The sequence below is a fragment of the Empidonax traillii genome, unplaced genomic scaffold (genome assembly GCF_003031625.1).
Source record: "Empidonax traillii isolate 1590-97213 ecotype Southwest subspecies unplaced genomic scaffold, ASM303162v1 scaffold161:size1573837, whole genome shotgun sequence".
NCBI lineage: Eukaryota > Metazoa > Chordata > Aves > Passeriformes > Tyrannidae > Empidonax > Empidonax traillii.
Genome location: NW_020955354.1, coordinates 168,887 through 185,591, shown reverse-complemented (window position 1 = coordinate 185,591; position 16,705 = coordinate 168,887). Strand labels below are relative to the sequence as shown.

At 43.6% G+C, this 16,705-nt stretch overlaps 1 protein-coding gene across 2 annotated transcripts in view; it reads left to right on the top strand.

Annotated features, from left to right (window-relative positions):
• Positions 1 to 16,705, top strand: part of KALRN (kalirin RhoGEF kinase) — a 498,966-nt gene that overhangs the window by 418,296 nt on the left and 63,965 nt on the right. The window contains exon 37 of one of the 2 annotated variants that reach the window (XM_027885122.1): positions 11,176 to 12,550. The exons of the other annotated variant lie outside the window; for it this stretch is intronic. Within the exon in view, the coding sequence (XP_027740923.1) occupies positions 11,176 to 11,192 (17 nt within the window). The 3' untranslated portion in view covers positions 11,193 to 12,550. Of the gene's footprint in view, positions 1 to 11,175; positions 12,551 to 16,705 lie in introns of those variants that run through there. 2 annotated transcript variants of the gene reach the window in all.

The following is a 16,705-nucleotide window of genomic DNA, read 5'->3' as shown; positions in this document are numbered from 1 at the left end:
CCTGCCCGACCTCTCCTACCAGCTGCCTCCAGCAAGGTTCAGGATGTTTTTGGCACCTCCAGTTTTCTATGCTTTAGGTGGGAAATCTCAACACAACAAGCTGGCACCTTCCAAAGCAAGTTGTGCTCCTGGATCTCAAATGTCTCGATCCATGCGTCAGAAGGGTAGGCATTCCTACTGCACTGCTTTAGGCAGGTCTACTGCTGCAGGAAGCAGGCAGAGCCCTTGGGATCACAAGACAGCTGGACAGTATTTTCAGCTAGTTGTAAGGAGTTTTAGCTGTCAGACGCTTAAGCTAAGGAATGGCACTGGGGGAAGGGGGTGGGGGAGCAGAGGAGAGAAGTTGTGAAGTTTAAAAAACCCGCAGCAACACAAGTTTTGCCTTTTAAAGGCTTTGGAGGAACCCCTCCTCCCACAGCGTATCGGGTCTTTACCAAACTTCCTCCCGGGCTTTTTTTTATTTTTTATTTTTTTTTATTATTTCTCGTTACTGACTTCGCATGCCGCCTGCCCGGGCGCAGATACCGCCTTCCTTCATTTCTTTCTCCGAAAAGCTGCCTTTTCCTTCCAGACAGCGGCGGGAGCCCCGTCCGGCCGCAGCTCCGCCCTCGCTGGCGGCGCCGCCCCCGAGGAGCGCGCCGGGCTCGGGCACAGCGGCTCCGGCGCCGCGGCCGCCAGCGGCTCGGCCGCCCATCACGGCCGTTCCTCAATAGGCTTTTTTTCCCCCTATTATTATTATTATTATTTGATTTGTTGGTTTTCCCAAGCCGGCCGGTGGCTCCTTGCCATGAGCAGCCCGAAGGCAGCATGAAAGCGGGCAGGCGCGGCTATCCCGCCCGCTCCGGTGTAGGATGGCTCCTGGCGAAGTACTGCTGCTGCTGCTGCCCCTTCGAAGGTCGGTGGGGCCCGCGGGAGCTTGTTCCGGGGGGTTGCTGCGGGGCCGGGAGGTCAGCGGTGTCCTCGGCAGGGCACAGGCGGGGAGCAGGGGCAAGCGGAGGGACAGCGGTGCCCTCGGTCCCGGGACAGCGGAGGGCAGGGACAGGCGGGGGGACAGCGGCGGGGGAACCGGTAACGAGCACCAAGCAAGAGCAGGGAAGGCTGTAGTTGATACAGTTTATACAGTTACACATATTATCATTACTTGTAGGAAACACCCTGGGACTGTAGGTCAATAGGGCGGGGAGAAATATTTGCTTGAATGAGATTTTTTTTTTTTTCCTCCTCTCTAGTCTTTCTTGGGCTCGGGTAGGAGCAAAATGCTTTGAGAACATCTGTTTCTCACAGTTCACAAATCTCTGAATGGTGATGGGGGGAGGTCTGGGGAAGCTGGCTGAGCTGAATCTCTGAGAGAGATGTGGGAAAGCCAGGGCAGCTGGACAGCCTTGTAAAAATAAAATCAGAATCTGGCTTTTACATGGAACAGCGCAGCTCAGATGCTTTGACTGAAGGTTTCCCAGCCTGCAGTTTTTATGCTATGATATGGCTCTTGAACTAGTTCTGGATAATGTGAGTTTTTTTGAGATTCTTTGTGGTATTTGATGTTTCCTGTTCTCTGGATGGCCAAGCAAAATGTCCCAAACAAAACTTGGCGCTTTTTTTCTGTCTTTTTTTTTTTTTTTTTAAGTAATTGTAGCTTTCAAATGCATTTTTTGGTAACCCTGAAATCCAGACAAAGAACAGATAAAAATTACTTTGAGGACGGGTGGGCCTACTAATTTCTTGAGGCACACATTTGCAATGCAGGAGCTCTCTTTCCTCTAACCTGTTCAAATCTACTGAACTAGAGTCACGCTTATGTGGTGATGGCAGCAAACTAATTGGTGATGGAGTTTGCCACGGCTTTGTAAGACACTGATCTTTTTCAGCCTGGGGAGAACACACTACTTCATGCCAAAGAAGTGATTCTTGAGGTCAACACACAACATTCCACTGTTTTGCAGCCTTTAAGAAGGAACCTTTAATCTGGTTGTAGGGGTAGGGCTGCCTGCAGAAAGGTTGTGGTACTTAGCTACTGTGAAAGCCAAGTCTTTTGGACAGTCTGTGCTTTAATGTGTTGGCCCGTGCAGCAGGCTGGAGAAGTATTCAAGCTCTCTGACAGGGCTCTGGTCTTATACATGTTGATTCTAATGGATTAAAATCTCCCTGCTGCCTGTCCTGCCTACAGATGTCTCCAGAAGGGGGAAGGGGAAGCAGCTGGCTCTTCTCTCACCATTTGAAATGTTAACTTTGTTTGCAGTTCTAGTTTATTGGGTCGGCAACAAAAGGTGTTTTGCGATACAAATCGATTTACTTCTCTCTTGTCCTTGGTAGCAAACTTCAGGTACAAAGTTGTAAAAGGCTATCTGTATTTATTTTATATATATATAAAAATATATAATGTAGTATTTATTAAAGAAAACCAGAGGTAGTCAGGCGATGGGAATACTCCCTGAATTTAAGCTGTTTCCAAACCTGACATTTGACAAAGGGATTCAGGTGCCCCAGATTACAGCATCAGTGCACCCCTGTTTGCAGCTTCTCCCATTAAGCTTGGAGATGCTTTACTGTGGCTACTAAAAAACAGATCTTTGAAGCTCTAATTTCATGTATTCTGTGTTTTCAGTGATCACCTGGGTTTCTGGAGGGGACACTGTTCGTCCCAGGGCTTCTCACTGATCTCAGCAGTGCAAATAGGTGACTGTAGCTTGTATTTAAGAGGGATATGAAGCACCTTGGAGCTATTCTCAGTGCTGCCCCATAAGTGACCTTTCCTTTTTCTTTGGAAATTTGGGGTTGCTTTTTTCTGATGACAGATGCCTGATGTATCTTGATCTTTTGCAACAACTGAGTAGGTTTTGTTGTGCAAATAAGAACCTTTGGGAGAGAGAAACTGAGAAGATGAGTGTGCAGTCTGTATTCAAACACAGGTTGTGTCGGGATGAGCTGTGTCAGTGCTTTGCGTGCTGTGGAGCTTGGAAGAGGTGTGGATGCTTGATATCCTAAATAGCAGCAGTAATGCAGAGCTGAAAAAACCAAACCCTAGGTCCCCAGTGTATCATGAAATACCTAAGTTTTGTGTAACTGGGCATTTCTCTGAAGGATTTTGGCAAATGACTCAAACTACTCTTTTGCATTAGTTTTCTCCCATCTATTGCAGCAGTGGAGACCTCGATGCTACTTTTTTGCTTGTTTCTCTTGGTTTCTGATCTTGTCAGCATTGCCCATGTACAGAGCTATTGGGATGCATCCAGAGAAAGCAAATGACACTTAGTACCATTTACAATGTTGCTCTGACCTCGATAGTCCCCTTCATGAACTAAATAAGGACTACTTGTCTGTTCTGAAGTATGGAGAGATATGAATCCTAATATAGGAGTGCCTCAGAGCAAGAGTCTGTCACTTGCTTTCAGCCATAGAGGGGAGTAGTTAGGAGCAGTAAACTTGCATAGCCTCTAGGCCAATGCCCTTAGTAAGCCCAGAGTGGGCAAGGAAGGCTTTTTGCTGTATCTCCTAAATGCACAAATGCAAAGTGACCTAGTGTAATGGGATGCTTCTTAACGCTGCAAAACTGGCCCCAATAAGAGGGTTCAAATTGTGAACTCTCCTTAGAAATCAGTCCAGGATTTGCAATTATATATCTTATATGTAACAAATATACCTTATTTTCTTTTAACATGAAGTCTATATCTCCTCAGTTACTAGTGTGGCTCAGCTTAGAGGTTGCTTTAAAAGAGTACCGAAAGGGAAAGTGAAGAGATGGGAAGTATTCCTGCTTTGTGAAATGACTTTTCTAAAGCAAAATGGTCCGCTGCATGTCTTGGATGTGAGTAGCTCAAAATTTTGTCACCTTTAGGCACAGAGCAAAGTCCAGTGGGTGAGTCCCATTACTCTGCACTACCTTCAGCGCAGGGCTTTGAAGCTCATCAGTGGGTGGGAGCATGGAGGTTGGGTGGAGACTAAATTCCAGGCTCTGATGCACAGGGAGCTATAAAGACCAGCCAGTGACTCAGATTTAACCCAGAAATTAAATGCTGTGTGCAGGACCTTATTTAGAGGACATTTTTTTGCAGTAGTTCAGCTCATTTGATTCAAGCCCAACCTGGAGCATGCTGGGGTCTCACTGCCCTAATGGGCACCAGGAGGGTGGAAAGCACTAACAAGGCATAGGAAATGCTATTCTTTGAGCACGAGGAGAGAGATGTTCCCATCTACTCAACTTGAGAAGCTGGCTATGAGTGTATCAGGTACAGGCCAAGAAAGTGGTTAAAAGTAATCAACTGTCAGAATAACTTCTAGAGTTCAACACCTTATACCCCATTGTAGGTAATATTATGTGACTGCAGGGTGGTTTCAGGTGAGAATATAGAATATTTTCTACTTGAGGGTAGCCAGAAACTGGGAGGATGGATTTAAATGGATATGTCATACTGGCTTCAGTAAAGAACGTGTCCTCTGCCTCCTTGTAGAGTTTCTCTTCTGAGTAGGCTGCCGATTGTATCTAAACTTTTCATTTCAGAACAGAAGAAACTTAATCTGAACGTCAAACCTTTAATCTCAGTGTGTTAAAAATGAAAGGTTGAGTGGATTTGTGTCTGTGCTAAGCTCCTGGTAAAGCTCTTTTTTTGAATTTTCTCTCCCTCTGGCTGCTCTTATCTCCTACAGTTTTGGTCTTCCTTCTGTATTTTTTGTTTGTTTGTTTTGCTGTCCTCTTTTACTTTCTTTCCTTCCTTCCTTTTCCTCTCTTTCCCTGAGTCTCTGATTTGTTACTGGCACTTAGCTGTAAGATTAACAAAGACAGCTTCTCCTGACAGAGTGATGGTGACTTATGTGCAGTGAAGGGAGTCCAGCCAGCCACCTTGTACATGTTTCCTAGCTGGTCAGAAACAGAGCCTTAACTGGAAGTTAGGAAAACCAGCATCATTGCAAGGGCTGTCAACAGCACGTTAATAAAAGTTATTTCTTCATTAAGGAAAAAGTGAGATCTGATGGTGCTTTTTATAGAAGGTGGTGACACTGTTACAGATTGCTGCAGAGCTTTGCTAAGGGAACTGGTACCTTTGTGCTGAGTGGTAGCAAGAGAGTGATCTTCAGTATTATATTCAAGCCCATAACATTTCCTAATTTGAACATATTTTATTTAGTGCTTCAGGCTCAGCCATGGTTACACTGTGTAAAGCATAATGGAATGCATGGCCAAAGCAGTTCTGTCAAAATTGAGGCAGAGGAGAAAACAATAGTAAAATTAAGGGTGTCAACCAAAGCTTGCTTAGTTTCCTGGTCCTTCTTGAATGAGAAATATGAGGAAACTGTTACCTTCCCCAAATAAACTCCTTGGGTGACGTCCATCTGTTGCTCATTAGTCTCATCTCACTAGAGTCAAGAGGATCAAGTGTACTGGTCTTCCGTAGGCAGTCTTTCTCGTGCCAGAATTGAGCTCTGCTCTTTCTCCTGGCAAATTCATGAGCAAATGGCTGTGGTGAGGTTTGTGAAAGTTGTTGTTATTTCCTTCCAGTTCTATTAAGAGAAAACTGGTAAGCCCATGACAGGAACATCTCTTCCAAGTCCTGTATTTTCCCACCTCTATAGGCTGTCAGGATTCGTAGTAGGTCATAGCAGAGGGTTATTGGAAGGGACAAAAGAGTTGATGAAAATGCTGCTCAGTTGAGCCAGCAGGATTAACTTGACAAGGTGAATACTGTTAGCAAAAAAAAAAAATCACTCCTTTTGTTAGTGTGAAACTGTGCTTTCCCACACCTGCTCTACACCCTCCTGACAGATAGTTCTGAGTAAAGTGCGTCCCAAAAACATGACTGACAGTCCCCATGCCAGTCTTTTGGGTGAATAGACTCATTACTCTGAACCTGTTAGCGTTTGTGTACGTGGCAACAACACAGGAGGATTTCAGGACAAGACCTGGGGCTGATAAGTAACCTCTGAACATGGACAGAAGGAGGAGCATGGCCACTGCTCTGCTGGCAGGCAGGGGGAACAGTGAGCTCACTGTAGGATTTCTCAGTTTTAAGTGTTGCTAAATCTTACCTGTTTGCAGGAGGGTTTTTTGAGGTAAGAACCTTGTTCATGGATACAGCAAATCAGATTTTCAGTGGGTCTGTATTATGTAAATATTTATTGTGGGTTTATATTTATGGAAAATATCAAGTGTCCAAGACCACAGGAGGTTTGAGGTTTTTAGAAGTGCTGGTTGCTGCACAAGAACTCACTGCTCTCATCTGCCATTAGCCACTCTCTGTAAATATGGTGTTTATCATATCAGTGCCAGTGTTGGGATGCTTTAGCAACTTTCAGTTTCCAAGATCCAAGCAATAACAGTGTTACCTTTTTTCTCTTTTGAAATTTATGCGCACCACTAGACAGCTCTAACTACTTTCAGATCTTAATTATCTAAAATACATAGTAAGAACTTCCATAAAGATAAGCTTGCAGTTACTAGTCTGAGGGTGAATACACGGTGGGAGATCCTCATTATTCAGATTGCTGAGTTGTTTTCAACTTCTATGATTTGTCCAGCTTTAAAGAAACATGGGGTTTGCTTTTATGTGGGCAAAGCTGCTAAACTTCCAATTCACTCCAAGAAGCATATAGGAATTCACAAGGCTTTATTCATCTTGTCAAAAACCTGAAAAAGGGAGATTTTATTCTAAGGGAAAGAGAACAGATAATTGTGAAAAATATAGCTTGGGTAACTCCCTGCTCAGTGCAAAAACATGGGGTAACTAAACATGCTGTTTTGCTATAAAATATGTGCCAGATAGATGTATTGTTCAGGAATTCAATGCACGGATGCTGAAATAAAACCTATCCATTTTGAAGTGAAACAAAAAGGGCAGTTATTTCACATGACCCCAGAAGGTTTTTGTTTGGGTTTTTTTCCCAAACTGTTATATTTCAGCATACACCTTGTAAAAACTTGCGTACGTATTGGGAAAACTAATCTATCACTTCAAAGTTAAAAAAAACCAAACCTCAAAATGTTTTAGTCTAAAAATAGCATCAAGATACTTCTCAAACACACCAGAACACTGTTTCATTTCAGTCTAATTCTTGTCTGTTAACAGACTTTATGAAAACATTTTCATGTTTGGCAAAAGTTGCAGTTTCTTTTCAAAAGAGCAGTTGGTGGGCAGTCAGTGATTACAGCAAGGATCTGCAGATGTTGTGGTTTTCAGTTCAGTAAGGAAATCCAATTTTCTGCCAGTTTAGCCACTGAGCATCAGTTGCTATTGCAGGACAGTTCAATTGCTAATATTGCATCATGAAATTCAGTGCCAAGTAAAGATACTCTTTAATACAACTATAGAAACACGTCGGGCTGTTTCCTTAAAAAAGATGCTTAGATCACAAGTAGGACTTCAGGATATGTAAAGAATTATTAGAATATACCCAGTGAGATAAGCCTGAAAACATCTTCCTTGGCCATGTTTTGCCATTGGAAAACCCAAAGCAAAAATCAATCGGTTTGCCATTAGCTCCTAATGTTTCATGTGGCTGATTGTGCTGAAACACAAACCAGTCCTTGTAGTTAGTGCATCCCAATGGGTCTCCTGTTCAGTTTGACCTGCCTCTCAATCCTTCAGCCTCTGGCTTGGACCAGTCCCACAATCCTCTTCCCAAAAGGCTGAGAACAAGGAAATCACACACATCACCTGGGCTCCTTTCAGATAATTAGGCCAAAATATGAAAATTTCTTCAGTGAAGTCCTAATGAGAAGGAAAATAGAACCTGCAAGCTGAATTATAGCACTTAATAATAGAACAGCCATGGGGGTTTCTTCTCTGTGATGCGGAGAGACCCATTGTATGCTTCAGTTTATGTACGTGTCATTTGCTTTTCACTAAAGTAGCCCACATAAGATCAAGTTGAAGGAAGCCCTGGCTGGTTTTTTACTCCCTGACCTCCCAGCACTTCCCAATGGTTGTGGGTGCTCCTTTCCTATACAGGAACTGTGGTTGCTCAGTACTTTTGGAAAACTGAAAAAGTACGTCTCCTATTTTGTGTGTTGCCACAAGTTAGGAATTGCTGTTCTGTTACCTCTTTGGGCCCCAATACGCTTGGTTGTTCCATGTGGTACAGCCATTGCTAGTCCTGGTACAACTCAACAACTGAAATCTTGGATCCCTGCAAAGTTTTATTTCAGGCTGTGAAGTTCCATAAAGGGGCGAAGCCTGGGAGCCAGACCTATTGGGAACCCATTAGCAAACATCATCCTGAGGAACCAGTAGGTGGTTTCTGGTCAAGATTATTATCTTACATATTGGAAGATTGTAAATTAAACATGGAAATTTAATGCTGCTATGTATGGGAAAGCACAAGTAGAGTCTGTATGTGAGTTTTGTGCAAAAATCCTGAGTTCACTAGCATAAGATAACATTGAATAAGACATTTAAGAAAGAGAGAGACTCTGGCCCACGATAAGAAAGGACTGGATTTAGTGACCCTGGAGGTGTCTCACTGTTATGTTTTCTGAGCATTTTTCCATGTTCATTTTCACATGGAGCAAGCAGATCAGAGCACAGGGGAAAGCTGGGAGTGACACATCCCCAGCTGCAGCTCAATCCTCTGAGGACACTTTTTCATGCAGTTGAGTCTTGCTGACAATTACAGCTGCAGAGTATAGCAGCTGAGGATGTGCCCTGTTATGCAGTGTTGGATTTTTTTCCCATCTCTTCATAATTCACGTGCAGCTTTAGTGGACAGAGGATTCTTGCATCCCCGGGACATGCAGTACAGTCATAACCTATCTGAAAACATATTACAGCTCAGTGGGTGCCCAGAAATTTTCTTGAGGTCGTGTAGGAAACTGGTGACCAACTGAGCATCGAATAATCAGCAGCGATAGCTTCCAGATTTGCATTGACCAGTTCATTTCAGGCGTGCGTGTCCTGGGAAGCACATCCCGCACGTACCCGAGATCATCTTGTTCTGTGGCACCGGTTGGCTGTGGGCAGAGCAACACCCGCGGCAGAGTGGGGAGCAGCAGGGTTGCACCGGGGGGGAAGGCAGAATCCGTGTGGTGGTGAGGCAGGAGCACAAACCCACGTGTGTGTTCCTTCTCATGGACTGGGACTCGCTGCAGTCCTGGATCAGATCTGCACATGTGGAGCACCCCTGATGAGCAAGGCCCCAGCTGTCTGCTGCCACGGGAGCCTGTGCCAAGGCAGGCCATGAGAAGTGTTGCACAACCGGTATAATTAAACCACATGCTGAATAAATACACTTTTGAGAGCTCTTTTGAAGAGATGTTGCCTAATTAATCCTGCAGGGGGTATAATATGTATATTTTTGAAATCCAGTTTTAGCATCATGCAATTAGCTTTTATGGCCTAAGGATTCTGATTTAAGACATTCTCTAGTTACTAATGGTAATCTGTCTTAATTAGAAATGCAAATGTATTTTAGATCCAAATGTGTCTGAGTGGTACAATGTAAAATGATGATTCACAGCGAATACCATTGAAGTGCCTCAAGTCTGGTATTCTTTGTACCTTCTGTAGTTTGAACCCTGAGGATCAGCACAATATTCAAGCATCACTCTCAGCTGAAGCATGTGGAGGCTGAATAGATTTCTTTAGGAAATGGAATAAGTATTAATCAACAGGGATCCTTTCTAGGATGGCAGAAGGAAAATCATAGCTTTAGGCAAGAAGGAGGTGAATGCTTTGAATGTTAGTTGTAACTTCAACTCCACAGTAGCAGAGCATAGCTCCTGCCAGGGCACAGGTGCTGAGCAGACAACAGCATCTTGGTTGACTTTGTCTTAGTGTCAGAGAAATTACTCAGGATCAAAGATCCTAGGCTGCTCATAGGTGGGGGGGAGGGCTGTAGCTGCTCAGGGCTGTGTTACTGTAAAATTTGATCTGGCAGTGTGTCTAAGACAAGCCTCTACAGCAAGGCAAGCTCCAGACAAATACCTAAAGGCTGCTACTTGCTGAATATTCACTGCAGTCACTTGTCCTGGAGATTACTAAACTATCAGGCAGGTGGATGTCTGTGATCAGACATCTTACATTGCAGTAACAGATCACCTATATTTGACAAAGTCTTTCTAAAATCAGAACCTCTGCTACTAGACTAATCCTTGTGTTGTGTTCAAATAAGTGTTTCTTTTGCCTGACTTCTTTGAAAGATGGGGCCAAAAGAAAGCAACTGCTCAGCAGTAGTGAAAATGGCTTTTGCAATGATTATAGTTTATTATACATGTTGCTTGGTAGAGCATTTTTACAGCTATTTGTGATGAGAGTCTGTGATGCAAATGGGAATGAAGCAGTACAGTTTATGCAGTACACCTCTCCACATCTCTGTTAAGCTGGATGCAGAATTGTTTTCCATGAGGATGCTGCTGGTAAAGAGCAATGGTGTAAGGCACCACAAAAGCTGTGGGAGGTTCCTTGTAGCCCTCCAGAAGTCAAAATCAATGAGTTTCTTAGGACTAGCCTTACTGGAAAGGCTGGTGGGTGGGTAAAGGCACTTGCACAGCTTCAGAGGCTGAGGCCTCGGCAGGGTGCTGCAGAGAGCTCTCCTGTTCCCATGCAGCAGATGCTCTCTGAGACTTCAAGTTCCTGTCCATCTTTCTTGCTGACGCAGATAGAGTGTAGTAGTGACTTTGTCACCTGCAATTTGATAAACTTGTTGACTGGCATCAGAGGCAAGGTTCCTCACAGATCTTCTCCCTGCCCCAGAGAGCTGTCAAACAAAAAACCAAAGCGTAGATCGCGTGAGCCTGTTATATGGGACAGCAAGTGATGTTCTGGTTTTCCTACTTAAATTGAATGAATGAAAGCTTCCCACAAGTCTAACTGATGGTCTTGAGTGTGCAGTTAAAAGTCTCTGAGCTGCTTAGCCATTTCCCTGTGCTGTGTTCAAAGAGCAAAGCATCACAAGCACCAGCAGTTCTTATCTGTGTGTTTTATTTCCAAACCGCTGTTTGCATTGACTTCATTCATTACTTCTTTTAATTCATCCCAACCAGTATCTTTGCTGTGAGCTTTGTATTTTCCGCTAGTATTTCTGGAGGACAAGGGTGTCGAGGAAGCTGCTTTGGGCACCAGCCCTGGAGGCTCCGGCTGCAGTGTGTCTGTCGTCAAACACCCCAACCTCGTTGTTCTTGGTGGTTACGTGGTGTCCACCCTCGCCCTGCACCCCTTGCAACTTATTCTTATTCCGTTCTTTTCTTTTCAGGGGCTGTCAGAGCCTGAATAATTTAAGAGTGAACAAATGAGAGACGTTCATGGAGGACTCTGTTCTTACCTAGGCACAATTTGACAAGCATGTAGATTGCCTTGGGTTTCCACTGCACCTACCACAACTTTACTAAGTGAAAAGCCCCCTTTCCTAAACATCTGTGTCACTCTTGCTTAGTAAAGTTATTCAAGATCAGCGCCTTTGGAATTGGTTGGTAAATGGACAAAGACTTTCTCTTTGCCCGGAGCTCCTCACAGCCTCCAAGTACCAAAGAGAACTCCACAGCACTAGAAAGCAAGAGACAGCTGCTGAATGTTGGAAGCTACTGCATTTGGCAAAAGAAGCTGACGCTAAGATGCACACAGTTGTGTTTGTTTGTTCTGCTTGTTTTCTGTGCTTTCTGAGCCCTGTGTGTGCCTGGAAAGTTTAATGACCAATCCCTTCTTTCTCAACATGCAGTTTTTCTTCCTATCCCAAAAAGCTTTGGGTTCTGTTCTTGCTTTTTTTTCCAATTCCAATTTTGTCATCGATATTCTTCTGTTGTTTCCATGAAGAATTGTTTGGGTATATAGCCACACTTTCATTTGAGGTAGGGAGACCTAAATACGACATTCAAATGTCGTTGTCCTCCCTCCTCTCCCCCCGTTCAGCAGAGTGGTCCACCTTGTCACAGAGATTGCTGGCTTCAAGGCAGAGTTGACCTTAGCAATGATGTCATTTAACTGAGAAATTACTTCAGAATTCTTACAGTAGTTCAATTTGGAAGCTGCTGAATGAAGCTGACCCTTGACACTTCACAAAAGAATAAGGCTTGTGTTGTACTAACAGCTGCTTGGAAACCATGTGTAATAAAGTTTGTTTTTGTGCCCAACATCCAGGATAAAAGATGGTATTTGCCAACTCTGGTACCCTTACGCTCGCAGCAGAGCAAAACTGCTTAGATCAAAGTTAAAAAGTCTGCTTCTATGTGGGTGTCTAAGCTTTTCACAGTTCCTTATGCTAAAAGTAACAGTGTACTTGCAAAGGCCAGCAAATGCTGCTCTTCTTGTTCAGCTTCAAACATGACATTTACCCCCTCATCATCCCATATAGCTTTACATAAACGTTCAGGGTTAAAACTTTTTTTACAGAATATGCATAGGTCTCCTATCAAAATATATCAAGGGAGATTTTTGCTCTGTGTTTGGGCCTTTGTTATTTTTGCTGCTAGCTACACTTTTTCTGGAAAATTCAGGGTGGGGAATTATTTTTGTCACAGAATGAGGACAGTGTAAATACAAAATGTAAAGTAGAACTTAGAGAAGTGCTTCAACAACTTGTTTGACTAAATTGAAATAAATGTTGATTTGTTCAAAAAAAAAAAAAAAAAAAAGCATGCCCTTTCTGGATCTTGTTAGTCTTGACTTTTTATTTCCTTCCTTTGCTAAAGCGAAATGCGTGCCTCTGGCTCCAGAGATCTGCTCTCCCAGCTGTGAGGCATTACGGGAAGGCTGCTCCGACGCGCGCTCCCAGCAGATGTGTTGGACTTGCTATTGCTGTGCTCTAGGCCTGTCCAGGACACGTGCTGGGCACAAACTTGAGGCAAGAGAATGGGTGAATGAAAGCAGGTGTGTACGGATAGCGCATCTGGCCCCAATCTCTCCTGTGTGGAGCAAATGCTTTATTTCTGAGCTTTTCCACAGCCTGTCACTCAGGAAAAACCTATTGTAAAAAGCTGTCGCTTCAAGGTTCCCTTGAAGGTACATTATTGCCCTGCCTTGAACCCTATCTCATACTGTTTTGGGATAGGAGCTGGCTAGGAGCATCTCACTTACCAGTATGTTGGTGGGTTCACTGTGGATGTTTATTCTCTTATTATTCTTGTCCTGAATTCACAGCAGCCTTCGTGAGGGGTCAGATGGGACTCTGAGGCAGGATGAATTGGACTGATAAATGGAGACAAAAAGGCTCAAACCTCCAACCAGAGAGGCTGTAGATACCCATCACTGTTGTAAGCTGTATATGGAAACATATTTCTGAGTGGGACACTCAGAGAGGAGGACTGCAAGTGTTTCAGCTGCTCTTCAAGTGCTTGGTGCCATGGGGTTGAGTTGCATGCTTTCCTGGGGTCTCTTCAGAGGCATGAAGACATGTTCTGCCTTCATGTGTGCAGTAGCTCCTCAATTAAATGCTGATCTGTAGGAAACAAGACCCTGCCTGCTCTATATTCACCTGAGGACTCATCCTGCTCTTTTCCCCATGCCCTCCCAATCAATCACCTCTGATGAAAGCCTAGATCCACATGAAGCAGCAGATACAATAGAGAATTCCTGCAGCTTTTCCTCTCGGTAGGCACTCTTGGAGAGTACTGAAGTCATGTTTTATTTCAACAGGCTCTCTCTGTGCATCCCCCTTGTTCTGTTTCTCTCCCTGGAGACCCAGCTCACTCATTCAGCACGCTCTCAGGATTTCAGTAACTTTTCTTGCAAGGTCTCTTGGGACCACGCGCCTCTGTGCTGTTCCTCCAGGATTTTGGTTTTATCTCATTCTTTGAAACTTTCCCAGAACTGCAGTGACTTTTCTCTGACCTCCAGGAACTGGAGCTCTTGAGCCCTAACACTCCGACTGGCACAACCAAGACCTGGAGACTACTTTGGGATGTCAGCTTTCCCAGCACATGCTGGATGGAAGCTGCATCTGAGCAACACCGGCTAAAAATAAAAGCTATTCAACTGAAGCTAATGGCAGGTTGCCATCAGTTATTGCTCATTAAAGTGGATTGTCAGATGCTTAACTTCAGCTAATCATTCCCTGCTGCGAGATCGGCCTGGTATGAAGCGTACTCAAATGTGGGAAGGGGATTCACAATAACTAAATTTAGCTAAGGGTATAATTTCCTCCGACTCCCTCTGTAGTTAATGGAAAGAGAGAGGCTCCCACAGGGTGTGAGTCCCACTCTGCATCACCCTTGGGCAGAAGTGTGTGCAGCTCCTTGGCTGCCAAGAGCCAGGAGGTGAGCTACTGCGTGACACAAAAATGAGCAGCTCCGAGTGACGGTGTTTACCCTCCCCAGCTGGGTGAGTGCTTGTTTTCCTCAGCTTAGGTTTCAACCTGCAGGTAATCATCAAAAAGTTGAATATGAAAGCCAGCAGATAGGTGACCATTTCCCAGAGGAAAAACCCATATGCAAAATCCCCCAGCAGCATCCCCTGCTTTGCAGTGTGGCTAAAAGGAATTCTGCAGATCATTTGTTATCTCGAAGTAGCTCTTCTTTCATATTTCCAAGAAATACCAGCTATTCAATAATGAAACAGTGTGTTCTGAATGTTGTGTGATTAATTTAGATTCTAGTCCTTTTTTTCCCTTGTTCTTTTTGGAAGTTAGTCATGTTTGCGTGTTTGGCAGTCAAACAGAAAGTCAAATTTTGAGTTTTTATATTACAGTCAGTGATCAGAAAGTTTGTCCGGTACATCTGCTACTTTGTCTATTGGACTAGAAACTTTTTTATAAAATATTTACCTTCAGACCATTATTCTTGAGTTTGGACATAAGTCATTTCATCCATATAAATGGAGTTGTGATAATCCTGCCAGATTGATTTGTACCTTTTGATGGTATTTCCAGCTTGAAGCTTCCCAAGACACAAACAGAAAATTCAGTTGAACTTTCTCAATTTGCTCATTTCCAGGCGATTATGGAGTTAGGGAGAGCATTTGAATCTCCAAACAAAATTTGCATTTAGATTTCAATGGCGTAGTTTGAATGTGCCCTTACCCTCTGGTGTGCAACTGGCTCCTGTTTGCTCTCATCTCATTTTTAGCTCAAGCTGAAGCACGGGGCAGGTCTGCAGTTGGACACGTGTAGAGCAGCTGAGCAGAGCTGGGAGCCGATGGGGAGCTTTGGAAGTCTCCAGGGCACGTTTTGCAATTCCATTGCGAAAGTTTAATGTACTTCTAATCTAAAGGGCTTTCCAAGCCAGTTGTCCTCCATCTTTGTCTGACATGGGCACTGAAAATTTCCTTATGTTCAGTTACACTCTTCAGTAGAACCTTTTTCAGAGGCTGTGCCTGAGGAGACAGCTTATCTGTTGACATAAGAAGTTGTCAGATTTGTGATTTGCATTGTTAAAACCTAGTTTTTTCACTTGAGGAATAGCTGTAAAGTGACTTTGTGTTGTCCAAATGTTGTTGCTTCCCAAACTTTTCCAAATCCATGCCAGGTTTTACAGGCAGAACAGGCTCTAACGCTATAACTGGGATTGGTACTGTCATCTGCCTAAGCCTTGAAGTTTTGTAACCCTGACTCCTGCCAATAAAAATGTTTCACTGAGCATGTTTTGGACATTAATACAAAAGCACAGAAGAGACCAAAGAAGCAGTCTTCATACCTCATTCTACCGTCTTTGCATCTGTCAATAGAGCTTTAGCCCTGAATCCCTCGAGCAGACCCAAGGTGGCTCTCAAAGCAGCATTTCCCGAGGGAGAGTATAAAACTTCAAAAAGCTGAGAGCTGTGAACTGGAACCTACAGCCTGTATGATGGACATGCTCTTGGAAAGGGCAGGAGAGGGTGCATTTTGGTGGTTTAGATGATTCTTGTTTGTTTAGTGTGAAATTCTAACATAGGGGCTTTGAGCATAGGGTAGGTCTAGATGATTCCAGCTTTCCAAGATTTTTGGTATGGAGATTCCTGTTCTTTATGAAACTTACTCAAATAAAGACTGAGTGAGTCTTTCACCCATGTCTGATTAAATTCTGTCTTTGTCAGAAGTATTATTTTACAAGAATCACTAAGTGTGGAAAACGGTCTCTGCTGAGCACAGCAGAGCTGATTTATGTACTCATTGGTCAGATTGTCATTATTGGCTTTCATTCACAAGTGAAAAAAAAATGCTGATTTAAATGCACATGCTAGGAGGATTACAGAGTTCCCATTCTGACTCATTTTCTTTGACTTAAGTGGAAAAATCCTTTTCTCGCAGTCTGTTTTTCTGGAATGAGAAGTGGAGCCATAGATAAACGAGAAGAGGATTCACCTCACCTAAAGCAAGATTGTGCCCTGCTCTAGTCACCTGTCTTTATAGCTACATTCTATATTATCTTCTGGTTATGGTCACATATTTCTTTCCTATCATATATGATCTGTGATTATTATGTACCAAAAAGAGAAGCCTGATGTTTTCTTTGGAGTTGCTCTGAGAGGCCTTTCCCTTTCCCTTTCCCTGTTAAAGATTTGAGTTCCTGCAAAGGAGTTTGGTGCTGCATGACTCTGATCAGACAGACCTCCTCTCCCATGTGTGCTCTGGGGAACAGGGAGGTAAAAATAAAATGCCTTGTATTTATGTTCCACCAGTAATTCCTGATGACTCAAATGGGAATACAACTATGCCTCTAAACCAGGTCTGTGAGATTTTCATTTTTCCTTTCACCCAAGGTTGCACAGAACTGGAACCTTCCATTTTTCAAATATGAGAGCTGTGCTTTTATAGATGCCTGTTCATTTCAGCAGCAACAACAAACATTTCATTTCTCCAGCAGTGCAAAAGCGCT